The sequence below is a fragment of the Colossoma macropomum genome, unplaced genomic scaffold, assembly GCF_904425465.1.
Source record: "Colossoma macropomum unplaced genomic scaffold, Colossoma_macropomum, whole genome shotgun sequence".
Lineage (NCBI taxonomy): Eukaryota > Metazoa > Chordata > Actinopteri > Characiformes > Serrasalmidae > Colossoma > Colossoma macropomum.
Window position 1 is genome coordinate 21887980 of NW_023494810.1, and position 16652 is coordinate 21904631.

At 39.8% G+C, this 16652-nt stretch overlaps 2 protein-coding genes across 4 annotated transcripts in view; both read left to right on the forward strand.

Annotated features, from left to right (window-relative positions):
* The first annotated feature begins 1962 nt into the window (after positions 1-1962).
* tmem183a (transmembrane protein 183A) lies at positions 1963-9522 on the forward strand. The gene is made up of 8 exons (XM_036559792.1): positions 1963-2160; positions 2456-2545; positions 4096-4263; positions 4784-4943; positions 6148-6328; positions 6427-6507; positions 6595-6750; positions 7776-9522. The coding sequence occupies exons 1-8, from the start codon at positions 2097-2099 to the stop codon at positions 7959-7961; spliced, it is 1086 nt and encodes a 361-aa protein (XP_036415685.1). The 5' UTR covers positions 1963-2096; the 3' UTR covers positions 7962-9522.
* A 686-nt stretch (positions 9523-10208) lies between these two features.
* Positions 10209-16652, forward strand: part of tfeb (transcription factor EB) — a 45532-nt gene continuing 39088 nt past the window's right edge. For all 3 annotated transcript variants that reach the window (XM_036558979.1, XM_036558982.1, XM_036558981.1), the window contains exon 1: positions 10209-10451. The gene's annotated coding sequence lies outside the window, so the exon portion shown is untranslated. The remainder of the gene's footprint in view (positions 10452-16652) is intronic.

Below are 16652 nucleotides of genomic sequence, written 5' to 3' on the forward strand. Positions count from 1 at the left end.
GCTGATTGCTGGATATTTTTGGTTGGTGGACCAGCAGTGACACTCAGGTGTTTAAAAACTCCAGCAGCACTGCTGTGTCTGATCCACTTATACCAGTGCAACACACAAACACGCCACCACCACTTCAGTAACACTGCAGTGCTGAAAATGATCCATCACTCAAATAATACCTGCTCTGGGGTGGTCCTGTGGGGGGGGGTCCTGACTGTTGGAGAACAGGGTAAAAGGGGGCTAACAACGTATGTAGGGAAATGTACAGTCTGTAATTGTAAAACTACAAAGTGCACCTATGTGGTAAGAAAAAATGGAGAATGAGCGTAGATACAAGGAGATTAAGGAAGTGGCGGGTCGGTCGGTGTGCGTGAACGTGTGTGAAATGTGAAGTTGTTTTCATGATGGATGTTGGGAAATATCATTGCTATGTTATTATTCATACTACCTTTATTAGAAACATCAAAATGTGGTTTAAATTGTCATTTATTCATTTCAAAAACTTGTCAGTTACAAAATTGTTGAAAGAATTTACATCATTTTGGAATGGAACTCATCATACAGCAATCTACTGAATTAGTTCAAACTAAAAATAACAATGCAGACCATGTATATTTACAATGATTGTTGACTTATTTAAACCCAAGTCATTAATTGAGATAGTATTAAGCTAAATATATACATATTCATAATTTATAGTGCTTATATTGAGAGGGCTGTCCCAAACCCCAACTCCTAAATTTCAAGTTGTGAAAATATTTAAAATATTTGTTTTTTTTTAATGTTGTGCTTTAAGGTATTTTTGATTTGATTTTGATTTTTCAAGTGAAGTTGAAACATTTTGATTTATTGTGAGTTCAATTTTAAAATTAGAGATTTATTCCAAAAATGCTGTTTCATGCTAAAACATTTGGTAAAGTTTCAAAAGTGCCATAACTGTTTTGCTAGTGACAAAATAGAAAGTTCAGTAATTTATTTGAACAAAAAAAAAACATTTAAAGTATAGGGTCATTCAAACAAAAGGATTTTACTTTAGTGTCCAAGTCAGTTTAAAGTCCAAAATGGATTATCACGTTGAGCAGTGCTGGGAGTTTGTTTGTTTGTTTGTTTGTTTGTTTGTTTGTTTGTTTACCTGACAATGAGGCAGAAGATTATGCAAATATAACTTTTATTTATTCGGATTCAACATTATTTTACCATTATCAACATATATATATATATATAAAAATGTGTAAGCTCACTGGTCAATTCGGATAGTAAATAAAATGGCTATATTTACATTATGGCTGTGTTAGACGCTGTAACCTCTGGTTCCCATTACTAGCATTGTAAAGAAATCCGAGCTGGTAAGTAACAGCTCTACTCTTCTGGCACTATTGTTTGGAACATTTGCTGTTGGAATTTGATTTGCATTCATCCTCAAGAGTATTAGTGAGGTCAGGTACAGATAGTTGGATTATTAGTTCTGGAACACAAACTCTCCACTCCAGCTCATCCCGAAGGTATTCAATAGTGCTCCATCTATGCAGTTCCACTGCTCCACAGCCCAGTGCTAGGGGGCTTTATACGGTTCTGGCTGACGTTTGGCACTGATTATGGTAATCTCGGGTTCATGAGCAGATGAACCAGAGCATCCCGTTCTGTAGGCACTGCTATTCTGTGGAGATTATTCAAGCTGTGTTGGCACAACTAAGTCAGCAACGGGTGCCTCTTACAGTAGCTGAATTCCTAATTAGGAGGGCTGTCTGGATAACTTTGGACATTTTTATTATTAGTAGGAAAGCCGGCCACACCTTCAAGCCCCTGTCGCTTTTAAACAAAAATATTCATGACGTAATGCCTTTGAGAATAACCGCTCCTGATTGGTGAACTGAGCTTCGGCTGTCGCGTCTCCGCCAATCGCCGTGGCGTGCGCCGAGCTCTCGTCCAGTTTGAAGTCTCGCGTGAATGCGCGTCGCTCGGCTGGATCAGTTCCATGATGGCTGAAGATCCTGGAGGAGCTTACCGCATTTTCTCTTTCATTTTTCTCCGTTTTTCGCCACCTCTGCTACAGACATGGCAGGGCGCGCAGCCTCGGTAAACGGCCACAGTCTTGCGTCGTCGTCATGCCCAAGAAAGGGAACAGAAAACGGCTGAAATTTCGAGCCGACGATGTTTGCTCGGAGTCAGGTAAGGAACCTGCAGCTATTTGCCCAACACACACAAGCTTTGCTGAGGATGAAAAGCTGACTGCTTTTCCTCAAAGAGTCTACCGTTACATCAAAAACAGTCTGCATAGCCTTAAAGAGATCATTTGTTAATTGAGTTAACGTTCCTGTGACCGATGACGACTTCTTTATTGGTCACAGTGGGTGTAGCTGGCTAGCCAGTTGACCAATTTAGCTAGCTAGCTTGCTATGCTAATGTGACTTTATGGGTGATAAGGCTGGTTGGGTAGCTAACTTTGCCAACTTTTGCGCCGCAGTAACGGTGGCTGACTACGCCAACGCGGATCCTGCTATCGTGAAGTCGGGACGCGTGAAAAAGGCTGTTGCAAATGCAATTGAAAAAGAAGGTAAGCTATTACATCCAAATACACATTTCCAGCTTTTCCTCTGATAAATTACAATGGGAGTACGGCAATAGCTGAAACGAGGGAAATTTAGTAGACCAACTAAAGGGACATTCGGACCTTAAAGAAGTATTGAATGTTTTGTCAGGTTGTGCAGTATTAAATAGTGCAGCACTGCACTACTTAGTCTAATCGGTTTGACAGAATTAGCGATGTTGTATCCTTTTTACGTCCACCGGTGTTTTCTCACTACAATACCCAGCATGCGTTACGTGAATACGTCATACATCGGGAATGCTAGCAGTGCTGACTGCTAGCCTAGCCACTGATGTAGAGACGAACAAATGCAGACAGACGTTATATTTGGCTTCCTAGCAGAAAGGTTAGCCGTCTGGCGTCCTTCTGCATTAGCCAGCTAACGCTAGTGTAAAAGGCAAAACATGAATTTTAAGCAGCCTGCTGTCAAGTATATGCCACCAGGTAGCACTGAAGTCTGTTGAAGGAGGCGACTGTGAATGTTTACAACAGAAGTAACGTTGGTTATACTTTTTTCATTTTGTCTAAGGTGTCCCTGTAACATTAGCTTGAAGTCGAATGGAAAATTACTTTTGTCAGTAATGAAAATCATAAAAATGGGATGTTTAGTAACTAATTGATCTTTTCTTCATTCATTAGTTCACATTTAGTTCCCATTTCTTTTTTTGGAGTTTAATTTCTTTGTTACGTTGGTGACACATTGCCGTTACTCACACTTCCGTTTATTTTATTTCAAGCCAAAAGAATCTCAAACAGTAAATAGCAGCACCTAATGGCCCTCTAAGACATACCCCTGGGCAGTGTGTTGCAGTGGTTATTAACCCGAACCCAGAACTGTCTGTACCCTGGTCAAGTTTCCCATTACTCAACAGAACCATAAAAGTGGGTGGGGTTCTCTTGAAGGTGTGTAGTCATCACACAACTTCTCACTAGTATCAACAGTAAACCCACAAATAACAGAAGCAAGAAAGGAAGCTCTTCAAGTTCTGGTGTAAGTTTTATTGTGTTGTTTTATTGTTTGTTCATTCGTGACAGTGCGTGATTGTGTGTGACCAATCATTTGTCAGCACTGTTTTGAACTTGACCTATACATCTAGTGGCCAGATTGAGCATGGGTATTCAGATATTGGTCACTTGGCGATGGAAAGTGCTGTAAGGGCTTTAATGAATTTAAGTTCCTAGGTGTATAGATTTTGGATGTACTGAGAAGCTCCATTGTAGTACTTGAGAGAGAGAGAGAGAGAGAGTGTATGTGTGTGTTTCATTTATTTATATATATATGTGTGTGTGTGTGTGTGTGTGTGTGTGTGTGTGTGTGTGTGTGTATATATATATATATATATATATATATATATATATATATATATATATATATATATACACACACACACACACACACACACACATATATATGTGTGTGTGTGTGTGTATATATACAATCTCCCATGAGTCAGTATATCATGGAGTTGTCTAGGCTGCTCTACCCATCTCTGACTAGCTCTTGTCTCTTGCTCCAGTGAAATTACTCTGTGGGCTCGAAGCCTCCCAGGGTCCTGTACAGGAAGTGCTGTCGTCAGCAGCTGGTGTAAGTAAAGATGTACGTGACAGTAGTGAGGAGCTGGACTCAGAGGAAGGTGATGGCGAAGGCAAGGTGTCGCACAAGAAGAAAAACAAGAGACGTAAAGGTAATTTGTGAACTGCCTACGTCAGTGGTTCCCAGTGCTTCCATTTTAGGTGTTTTCAGTGCTCTAACACACTTGTTTCAAATAATAAGCAAATTAACAAGCCCTTCTCTAGTTGAAGCAAATATGTAACTAACGTTTGTGGGACCAGTGTACGACCAAGGGTGAGAACCATTGCCTTTGGTTAGAAATTATAGTTCATAAGTTTTTGCAGTTGGTTTTAATTCCCATCGCAATTTTGTAATGCTTACTTGCAACCAGGGCCCGTGCTAATTAGGGCTGTTTTTAAAATATCCATAAAGCAGTACACCATGAAGAAGCTGTTGGTGATATAATGGATGCTAATAAGAAAACCAATGGATGTCCAATAAAGAAAAACACCCTGAAATGTAGCAGCTGCTCTAATTCTTTATGTATGGTGTTCTATTCTGTGTTGCATCACTTGTTTATTGATAAATATCATGTGAAGTTGCTGCCAGTACCCAGCACTGGTTCTAACGTGGTTGTTGTATTTTTATTGTAGAAAATAGTGAAAGCACCGATGGAGAAGAGTATCCCATTGACATATGGCACGTTCTTGCTGCGTACATACGCCCTGAAGACGTGTGCAGGTTTGCCCTGATCTGCAAGAATGCCTGGGCTGTCACATGCACTGCAGCATTTTGGACTAGACTGTACAAGAGGTAACACAATTATGCTAAGTTATCCTTAAAAATAGCAGAGTTTAAAATTATATTTAGAAGAACTAATTTTACACTTTTCAAACTTTCAAAGCAAACACAGCTGTTCCTGTAGATTCATAACAAAGTTACTTAGCAGTAGGAAGTAAACCTGTTTACTGCTAGTGTACATGTGTAGGAGTTTTCTCAGGTTTTAACTTAATTTGGCTAACAATCTGATGACATGGCTGCCACAAATGTTAAATTGAATAATTAAAAAAAAAAAATGGAAAAGCCATTCTAATAACAGACCCATTTACCACTATTTAGCACTATGCTAGCTAGCAGGTTGTCGGTTGTGTTTATTAGAGAGAATAAACAGGTGTGCCGGCGAGGTAGCTGTCCACAGCTGTAGGATTCAGACTACATTGGCAGTTAAAGCAGATGTGGCTGAGTTTAACGCGTGCCCTGGTGTAAAGCAGTTTACCCCGCAGCGAATTTTTGGTCTACCAACCATGGCATTGCACCATGAAGGTCACTTAGGGTCATCTTTATGATGCAATAACCTGGCACCTCTTTTGTAAAACCATGTCAAAATAAAAGACCTTTGTTTTTGGTTATATTGCCTAACAATTGAGGAATTAAGAACTTGTGGGCAGGTTTTTCATGGAGTTGAGAACTTGCCTTATTTTGCTACATGGTTTTTATTTTGGTTTTCAAGCATAAAAATCATGCCAAACTACTTTTTTTGGAATTGTATATAACTAAATTTCCCTTTTTTGATAGTTTACTTAATCTACATATATGATTGGACGGTTGTACCCTGGCATTTTTAGACTTTGAGACAAAAAGAAGCTGCATGGATTTCATATAGATGCACTGGAAGTTTTTACATAAAAATGCACATCATATCTTAATCTATTCTTTACATCGATCATTATAAATATTGACCCTCACTCACCATCAACTGTTTTATAAGCTTTTATTAGCCAGATTGCCTCTTCTCACTGAAGTTTGGTAAAGAAGGCCTTTTAAAATGCATTGATGATTATTCAAATTTGGGCAAGTAATTTAAGCCTAATCATAGTTTTGAATGAAAATGACTTTTCAAATTAGGAACCACCCCAAGCTTTCACTTTTAATTAAGGACACAGTAAAAACAGTTTTACCGTGACTGAACGAGTGATACAACCACTGATAACTCAATCTCCCTTTCCCTCTCTCACAGACACTACAGTCTTGATGCAGACCTCCCCTCTCGCCTTCAGCCAGACTCCATTTCAAGGATGCGTTGTCTACGTGCCCGTGTAATCCGCTCCCTCTTTCATTTGTACGAGCCATTCAGCCTGCGAGTATCCATGTGTCCCCCCCTCCCTGAGTCTACTCCAACCACACTACTCAATTCCAAGGTTTGCAGCCAAAACAGTGTCACTTGACTCTACCAGTTGTCTTTAACGGTGTCATGAAGTCTACAGAGTGAATGATTTCCTCTCCTCCCCTATTGTAGTGCTTGCTGTTTTGGGTCAACAAAGTCTCCGGAAGTAGAGCTGAAACCATGTGGGAATTCAACTTCAAGTTTGTGAAGCAGGTACTATATACTTTTAGATTTATAACTCGACTCGAGTCACATTGCCACAGTTGGTGTTAGTTTGTCATTGTTGTCCTCAACTTTCAGCCAGCCAAGGTGAAGAACGGCTGTGACCAGGGACTGGAGCTGCCTAGGCATTATAAAGACGTCCTCACTAACCCAGACTCTGATTGCTACCTGTTGCGTGTCACCACCCTCAACTTCATCTTCACTTCCGTCGTCATGGGCATGACACTAACCATGGTGAGTGACATTGTATTGCTTGTTTTGCTGTAATTTATTTTTGAAGTGCAAATAACCCATTCTGATCACACCAGATCTATCAGAAGCCCCAAACACTAATGGGTGCCAAATACCGCTTAACTGGCTCCTCAACTATCTATGTACAAAGCTCAGATATGGAATGACTTATTTACATGTTCACAATTGGGTCCTGACCATCACTCCTGCAGATAATTATAGATTAAAATTTACATTTTGATGAATCAGCAAGGATAGGTTGGCATAAAGAGTGCATACTTTCAGTGTTCCTACTTTTTCATTTACAGTAAGAAACAGCCTGATGAGCATGCCCATGAGCGTTTATAGCCATGGTTAACAGAGAGCCCTTTGCTTAATAATTAGTTTTTACTCACCAAATTACCATCACAACAATAATGGTAACTTTCTCCCACGGTGGGTTTAATACAGCTAAAGCCACATATGATCAAAAACAGACTTTTAAAGCATGCAAGATGTTTAAGCTATGTATTTTGTATGGATTTAGCTTCTCTTTTAGCCTAGTTGCTAAAATAGGTGGTCAGCCCTTCAGTTTAAACAAGTATTTACTTTGTCAATTCTCAGTTTTCCAAGTGAGCAACAAGTCTATTAACAGCACTATAATCTTTAATGATTTGGCGCATTTATACAGAATTCAGTTGTGAGGTGGCCATAGGCCGTATGTGAATATGTAGGATTTTGGCTCAGCCAATCAGATTTTAGAAGTGTATGAAGGGTGTTTTTTTTTTTTTTTTAAATGCTTATTTTATATTGTTTAGGTTTTCTTTTAATCAGGTTACTTGATTGATCTTAAGCAAACATTGCATAGACTTTAATTTATTTGTTTCCATTCATATTGTTTTTTTTATTTTTTTATTTATTTATTTTTTCCAAGGAACTGGCTTGATTAATCCTCCAAATAATACTCAATTATCAATATAATCGATAATGACTGTCCTAATCCATATCAGATAAACAAACTTAATCAGATCCAACTGTTTGTCTTTCAGTTCACCATTAACGTGAGCACAGACATGAGGCACCACCGGGTGCGGCTGGAATTCCAGGACTCCCCCATGGTCCGGGGCAAGAAGTTGCGAGGAGAACCGGGCACTCAGGTGGTGCTGGACCCTGTCCACAGTGTGCGTCTCATGGACTGGTGGCACCCTCAGTACCCCATATCTTCATGCACTTAGATCAGCCACACTTAACCACAGTGGAGAATTAAGGCCTGCTTCCACCATTGCAAATCATTCTGCACTGTCTTTTCTCTGATGTTTTGCATTGTAGTGTGCTTGTTATGCAGTACTGCTTAGATCGTAGAGTCTCTAATTGTGCAGGTGGAAGCAGGCCTTATGTGCTTTGTTCTTTATTTATTTTATTTTTTTTTCCCTTTTGGGTTGAAGTTGCTCTTTAATGCTGGCATACAAAAAGAGCCCCGTCTTACCCGATCCTAACTACTCCAAGTGAAAGACTGGTTTTAGATCTATGCAAAAGGGCAACTTCCATCCGTTGTGTGGCAAGGCAGACAGGGCATTAAAACCAATAAGCTGGAAGGAAGAAACACAGCGTCTTTGCATGCACTCTTCCGTGCTTGTGTCGTCCCAGTTTTATTTGTACTGTTTAATCCAACCCTCAGGCTGTTGTAAATGACTGAAGATGTGTGCAAGAAAAAAAAGTATTCCTGATTCACTTCATAATGTATAGCGGGTCAGGTTTTTGACAGTAATTCTGTGTAGTGGCGTATGTATCAGTGATGGTATGTGCTCTGCCTGATGTTTAAGCTGAAGCAACACATGAAGTTGAAAACGGAACTAATATTAAGAGAAACTACAAACTTAAAGAGAAGTTTTCAAAGGCAGCAGATACCATCTTTCAGATATTCCACTGACCTCGAAAGGTCTGTCTGCAGAGCGCAAAAACTGAACTGGCCTTTACGAGCATGTTGAATCCTGTGTTTTTTAATTCAGTGGGGCAGCCCTCTTTTGGCGTAATGTAAACTACTTTAAGTAGCTTTTAGATCTGTGTTAGCTGTAGGGGCACAGGAGTTGCCGTTTTATAGACTTGAGTGTTTGCTTCATGGGGCATCTGAATGCAGCTTTCCAACTTCACAATCATGCATGTTTGGCTAATTAAATGGCGTGTGGATGAATGTACACAGAAGGCAGGTTTCTGTTCTCAGTATTTTTCATTAGCCTAGTGTCTTGTGTTTGAGAGAATATTTTTTCTGATTAACAAGGAAGAGCACCTGCAGTAGTGATGTCACTCAGATTTCTTTCTCATACGGGATGTGCCACTGGAATCGATTTTATGAGAGTGACAGGTACTTGACATGTTTATTGTAATAAATAAATCAACCTGTTAGTAATGTTTGTTTCCTTGATGAAGGCTGAAAAGAGAAATTCTGCCACCCAGTGGTGTCAGATGCTGTGTGGAGGGGAAAATGTTGGTGTTATATGCACTAAATTTAAAAGGTGTTAAAATAGCATACAGAAAATCTAAAGTGATTATCAGTGGGATACTAATGCAATGCTGAAAGCATTTTTGGGTAAACACATGGATGAATATTTTTGTTGTATTCAGTAAATTATTTTTTTTATTTAATAAATCACTTTAATTTGCTGAATTAAAGTCCTGCAATTTACTGAATTAAAAGTACACAGAAATGAAATTACAGCTGCATTTCATGACTTAAGGGGGAAATGTCGGGGGGTGTTCCACAAAAACATGAAATAAAGATTTTATTTTCTGGTTGTACATTGCTTGTTTGTAATTTTCAGGTGATTGTAGGTCTGTTGGCTGTGAAAGCTCACTGCAGCTAGGAAGTAGAGAAACATTGCACCTATACATTTTTCTTTGTTTCTGGGAGCAGCATGTTGACATTTTGATTTAGGAATTCAAAATTTTGATGTTGAAATAATGACTTTCTGAAAATTACTGTGTGGAAAAAAATACTTTCTGAAAATGTTGATGAAATACTGACTTTATTCTGTAGAAATGTTGGTTGTGTCCCTAAATAACTACTTACCTAATAATAATTACTTGATAATTAATAGTTAATTGCTTTAACACATGTACAGGGCGGGAATGGACTTCCATAGAAGGCACAGATAATACTCCCTGTGATTACGGCTGCCCTCTGAAGAGAGTACAACACGAAAAGAGGCTAAACAACCTCAAACTCAAGATTAACCTCAAATTATGAAACAGGATGATTGGATAACGTCACCGTGTAATACTTATCTACGTTTACTATAGAATATACGTTTCTATAAACCACTAGCTTTGAACGAACGCGTAATGAAACATTCAGCTCTCTCAAAAGTGAACAGTGCCGCGCAGCGTTAACTTCTTACAGCCGAACGAACTACATTTCCCATAATCCAGCTGCAGCGCTGTGATTGGTGGCCGCGCTGTCACAAGTGTGTACAGGTGACCGGGGAGCCTCTGCGCGAGGCGCACTAACATCGCAGAGCGCGGAAAGAAAACAAACGGCAGTAACAGACCGCTGCGACCCGAGTTAAAGTTGAGAAGTGGCGGCGGAGGACTCTGTCTGACAGTTTCACTTCCAGAAGAGGAGAGAAGGAACTGATACCAGCGCAGCTTTGAGACTCCTCAGCCGGCACAGAGCCTCGCGTCAGTGAAAAACCTGCTTCTAAACTTGTGTACTTTCTGACCTTCAGCGGGTAAGTGATAGCCCATTACGCCCAACTCCGGCTGTCCAAATAAGTCTGCTGTTCGTGAAGGGGCTTCATTTTATGTGTTATGTTTTAGGGCAGTTTAGGGGCTTAATTCCAGCTAGGTCTTTTTAAACAATTTAGAACTGCTTGCTAATCTTGCTACTTGCTAATCTTAAAAACGTCGTCAAAGTCGTTGTAACAGTTATTGGACTCGTTGACTCGCGTGGAAAGAGGCGACAAAAATCAAAACCGGACCAAACGTGTGGAAAAAAAAAAGAAAACTGAAAGGGTGAAATTCGCATTTAAAAATACGGGGACACTTTAGGTCCTATACGCATACGCTGTTTTTAATTCTTACATCTGGTCGAATCTGTGATTTACCTTGGTGTCCGTGTGGAGCGCTTGACCGTTCGCGCTAAGCCGTTTTGATAGCGATACTTGAGCCATGTCTCCTTGTTTAGCTAGCATTGGTGATACGCCTTATGTAACGCGAACTTTGCTGGAAAGCTCAGGACAGGGACCAAATAGAGCGCTAGTGTGGAGCCAGAGCCCCAACCGACCGCCTCTCTTGCCCCCCGCCCTCCACCCTCCAAAGAGTTACCAGCTCTATTTACACACAATGTGTAACAGAGTTATTTCTGTCCCTCCTCAGCAAGGCCTGTGAAAATACTTAGTCCTGGCGCTGGCTAAGACAGGAATGTGTTTGACAACATATTGGGAAATCAGGACGTAGGGGCTGCAGCAGAGGGACTGTGGCATCGACAAAGTAACGTTGCACCATAAGGATTGTCAATATAGTAAGCTTTATTGGCGTGACCACCTTTAGTTACAGTAATGCCAGATGATAATATAAAGCTTGCACTATAAGGACTGTAGCAATGACAACATAAATGGACCTACATAGAATAAGACAAGATGTGGTGCCTTTAATTCAAATAGACGTCAGAATAATCCTTCAATATCTTGGTATATTAAAAATCCATTGAAATCTAGCAAATCTGTATAATGAGCTCATTATAAATGAACTACATGAACTATTTAGCCAGTCCTTCATAGAAAACCAACAGAATTAGAATTCTCTTTGTTTAAACCACCTTTCACATTTAGTCAGGTGTGGAGTGATTGAGGTATGTTGTCTTGTATAGTGAGAGCTGATAACATCGAAAGCTTGGAATTAATCCTCTTTGTTCGTAGTTGTTTAACGTCCTTCTGCAGTTGCTTAGCGGTCAGAATCTTGAGCATAAAAAAGCTTGAGGATGTTTGTGTAATTTGATTAATGCAACAATGCATGTGTGGGTAGACAAGTCCAAAGGTCACATGAGGTCTGTCGGTCCGTCTAATCCAGCAAATTGGGGTCAGCTGAGGTGCGGTGTGAAATTTGCGAACAGTGATTTGAGAGGTTGTGTTCTTTTCAGGAAGCGTGACGTAATTTCAAAAAGTTTGACTGAGCCTGGATGAGACTGCTGCAGTGTAAATGTGCTTGATTTATGTCAGATTGAAGCCACACATATTAGGGGTGGACGATGTGAACTCAGATGGGTATTAAGATGTTCTTCATTAATGAGACAATAACGAGATATCATGCTATACCAAATAATAATAATATAATTTTCAGAGCTGGGATGATGAGCCATTTTGAAAAATCAATAAATCCAGACACAATTATTGATGAAGATCAATTTGTCATTATTTAAAACATGAAGCAGAGCATTATTACTACTACAGGTACCATTACTAGTACTACTATTAGTAATATTGGTAGAAACAACGATTATTTAATAATCAGAGCTAAAATGGAAGTTTATTCCCAATCAAGAAATAATAACCTGTTAGGCTTGTGATATTGTGTGCAATATGGCTCATAATATCCCATCACACCCCCTAGCCATTCCTGCTTGATTTTAGTGTCACCCACCATGTAGGGGTAATTTAGGGGGGGTTGGCTGCTTTCCAAAAAACAGACAGTTCCTAACTAGGTGGGCAATATGATGATATTTTATCAGTTCATCATTCATACCCAATGAACACTGACCAACTACATGTTAGTCAATTAGTAGTTCAAGTGGATTTATGTAAATCACTGTATTCATAGTTTTCCATGGCTGTTTTAAATGTGGCATTACTAGTGTTTTGTGTCTGTGTGTTAAATAATTGTGATACATATTGTGTATCATGAAAATGTCTTTAAGTATCATGATATGGTATTTTTGCTGTATCATCCACTCCTGTTCCTTACTCTAACTTTCATGCATGTGCTTCTGGTCAGAAACCCGCAAGCTACTTTACTTTTGGTTTGGTAGTTATTGCGATAGTTTGGTATTTCTTACTGTAGGTTTAATAAGTCACATCTTCATTTGGTGAGATATTCCGTGCATGGAAGTGTGCGGCGTGTTTAGCAATCATGACCGCATTAAGCTGCCTCACACTTCTTTCAGCAAAAAACAAATCAGGGCTGCTATGGCACATAGACTGCATATTAAAAGAAAAAGAAAGATTATGAGACTAATGATTTGCTTTTGTGCATCTTAAAGGCATTTTTCTAACATTTAAATTGTCCAACTTGATGGCTGTTGCTATAGATGGAATCTATTGGCAATTGCCAATACTGACGTTGGTGAGCTAAGGCCTTTAACCTGTGGCAAAGTGTAAATAGTATGGTTTTTTAAAAGTGTGTTATGCTTTTTTTGAGTTTATAAGAATCGTATAAACAGTTCAAGTACAGGTTTAAGTTGTATTACACAGGGCTGTTTGTGGTTCACCACTATTTGGACTTGTTACAGTATCCACAGTGATGAAATTTATATCAAGAGACAACTTCACACCAGTGTTCACTTTTATACAAGTATGCACACACATGCATTAAGGGTGAGACACTTGTTTCTTCAGCCAGCCTACGGAGCGTTTTTGCATATTTCGGTCGTACTAGACCGAGGCAATAGGAAAGTCTAAGGTGCCAGAAAATCAAGTCTCAAGGCTCCGACCAGCTATGCTACCCAAAGCCACTGTCCATATCTATCCTGTGATTCTGGTAGATAAGCGCACTGGGCCAAGCATAGCTACGGCTAGCCCACAGACCGATTCAATCACATGTGTTGACAAGTCAGGCTGGAATTCATAATCCCCGCACAGAGTGGACGACAGCCGTGTTTGTTTTGATGTGAGTGAGTGACTTAAATCAGATAGCCCTTTAACATGCCGCACGCCCAGGTAAAAGGTAACTAGAGTGCACATAGGATGTGATGAACACATCTGTCTCTGTTCGCAGGTTTATTTAAGCCGGCATCTTTCTTTCCATCCCGGGCCACTCCAACCCCTTGTTCTTGGTTGAACATAAACCACACAGGCGCTAATACAAAATGTGATATTTCTCACGTCTGATAACAGCCGTTTGTTCCCCTTTTGCTGAGCGTCGTGCTTTCAGACACATTAAGTGCACCAGATCAGATTTATGGGTTATTGCAAAGCTCTTTCTTTAGTAGACTTTTAGTTTGACCAAATTTGAGAGATGTTTAAAAGCTACTGGATCATCTTATGACTACTGTTATTATAATTTGAGACCGGTTTGGTGTTATTCATGCTGATTGCTCTAAAAAGCAAAGGAAAAGAACAATTTTAGGATCACATTTCTGACACATTCCTAGCTGTTTTATAAACTGACACCTTTTACAAGGCATTAATTTTTAATGTGAGGTAAATTAGAACAGATATTGTACCCAAAGTCCTGCTACATATTCATGATTTGTATTAATAGCAGGGTCCGTGCATTAAAATCCACATGTGAATTTGATATAAATGGATAAATTAAGTTGTGTATAACCTTCACCCAATGTCCTGCTTCAGTTTTTGACACAATTCTGCTGCTCAGCAGCTAATTATTGTTGTGAAATCTCTCATTATAACACTACCCAATGTTGAATCACACCGATGTGTGCATTGCACATTGAGGAAGTCCCGAACAGTGCCTTTTTTGCAAAAGATCTTAGTAAGACTCTCTGTAAAATGGCCTTTTCCTGTAAATGTGCAACCTGTTTTGGTTCCTCTCTGGTTGTCTCTGCTCTGGCACCACAGGGCGATACTCTCAGTTGATGGAGCGTGGAGAGAGAGAGAGAGAGAGAAAGAGAGAAAGAGAGCTGCAGACCGGCAAAGCGGCCCTTACCAATGACGTATCAACACTCGCTCCCTGAACAAACCACACTAGTACATGAGAACAGCTTTTCTTTTTAATTGAAGCTCAAGTCATTCTTCATGTGAGTGATCAGTCTGTTTCCGAATTACTGAAAGCTGTCAGTTTAGCCAAGGCTTAGTCATTATTCAGCCAATAGTCATTGGGCCACATTATGTAATTGTCAATATTTGTAGTTCACGTTCTTCACCCATACTTTGTTTTAGCAGCTGTAATTATGAACACAGGCTGTTGCCCTTACTTCCAGCAGACTCAATGGCCAAACCTGCTAGGCTTGTTCCCCGACGCAGTATCCTGTTTGTTTTGTGGTTCAGAGTGCCCTTTTACCCTGCATCCAAGCACTAATGTCACTGATGGAACCATTTACTCTAAGCAAACACAGCCTCTTGTTTTACTCTTGCGGTCCAGCGCTGGCCTGATGGCTTTGTTTTGGTGTGGCTTACTCCAGTAAAAGAGCCAAAGGACACCTTGTATCAATAAACATTAAAGGCCATATTTTGGACGTAAGCAGAGGCTACTCTCAGACTTAAAGGTAATAGCTGCATATTTTAAGGATTGAGATGTAAACAAAGTAATTCAGAATGGGTTGATGTCAAAGGGTGCATTGCAGAGTGTGCTACTGACTCTTTAAAATGGTGATAGTAACCAGGGTTTATGATGTCTTCTGCAACTCAAATATAACCATTTTACTTACTATCCAAAATTACCAGTGGGCCTGCATGTGTCTTCTGACTTCTTACATGTAATATTATTGGTAAAAATGTTGTAAATCCAAAAAATGTGTTGTCTCTTGGTACTATTTTTGCCCCATTTACCCCATGAGATTCAGGCCAAACCCTAATTTAAAAACTAGTTAAGAATTAAATTATGCAGAAATGTTGAAAAACCTATGAAATTCCCCTTTAAATGGACTCCTATTAGCAAATGCCTGCTGACAGTGAAATTTAATTTAATTCCTGCTGTTTAATTGTAGTGGAGCTGTAAATTAAGACCATTACATTGCACAGCCTTGGTTTGCATGATATGGTAAGGTCCCCTTTGCCAGGCATTGGTTTGGGTTGCACATCGAAGCCCTGCTGTTGGCATTGCCTAGGTGTTGTTGGAGCAGTGATGAATTTTGGCAATACCGGATGCATAGTGAGGCTTCCTGCGCTTCCTCTCTCGTTTCTCACACATTCCTCTTCCTCTTCTGAGCAGCCAGAGCTGTAATTTAGATGCACGTGAGGCTCTAAAATCTTATTCAAAACCACAGTGATATTTTTATTTACCTTTTTTGTGACCTTCTACCATTAATTTCTATAGACCTCCTCTATTACAAAGAGACCTTGATTTTACAAGCCCAAGACACTCAGAGATCTCCTGCAAGGGCACTGGTAGCTGTGCTCCTTCTAAGGTAAATTCCAGTGAGTGGTTTATGTAAAGGTTGTTAAAGTGATAGGGAATATGCATGCTTCCTTTCAAAACAATAGTGGCTTGACATGTCAAAGGCTTAGAGACTGTGATTCTTCTGTTTTATGGTATTTTGAGAGACAAAAAAAAGCAAAATTCATAAAGGCTTACTGATATGTGTGATAAGTATGTATGCCTCACTATAATAATGCCAAGCTATTTGCTTTGCGAAACTGAAACGTTTATTAGTGACATATCCAGCATTTTGCCTTGTAGCGCATTGATATATGATGTACAGATGTTTCTACCTAACCTAGCACAGACAATTTTCAAGTCTTTACAGCAGTCTGTAAAGCTTACTGTTCCTTCTTTATCCTCTGACTAAGTTTACAAGGCATCTCTCTCCCTCTTTCTCTATCTCTCCCCTCATACCAGCTAGGCTTTGCATAGTTGTCCTGCATACTCAGAGCATATCAAACCTGCCCATGACTGCTGAACTGAATTAAAAAAACAAAGCAGAACTGCAGTAGGCTGACCCCTGGCCCTGGAGTGCCCGTGCCCTGCACATTTCTGTGCTGGAGTAGGAAAACACTATAATATACAATGTGCAGAACACAGGTATACCATGACCAAGG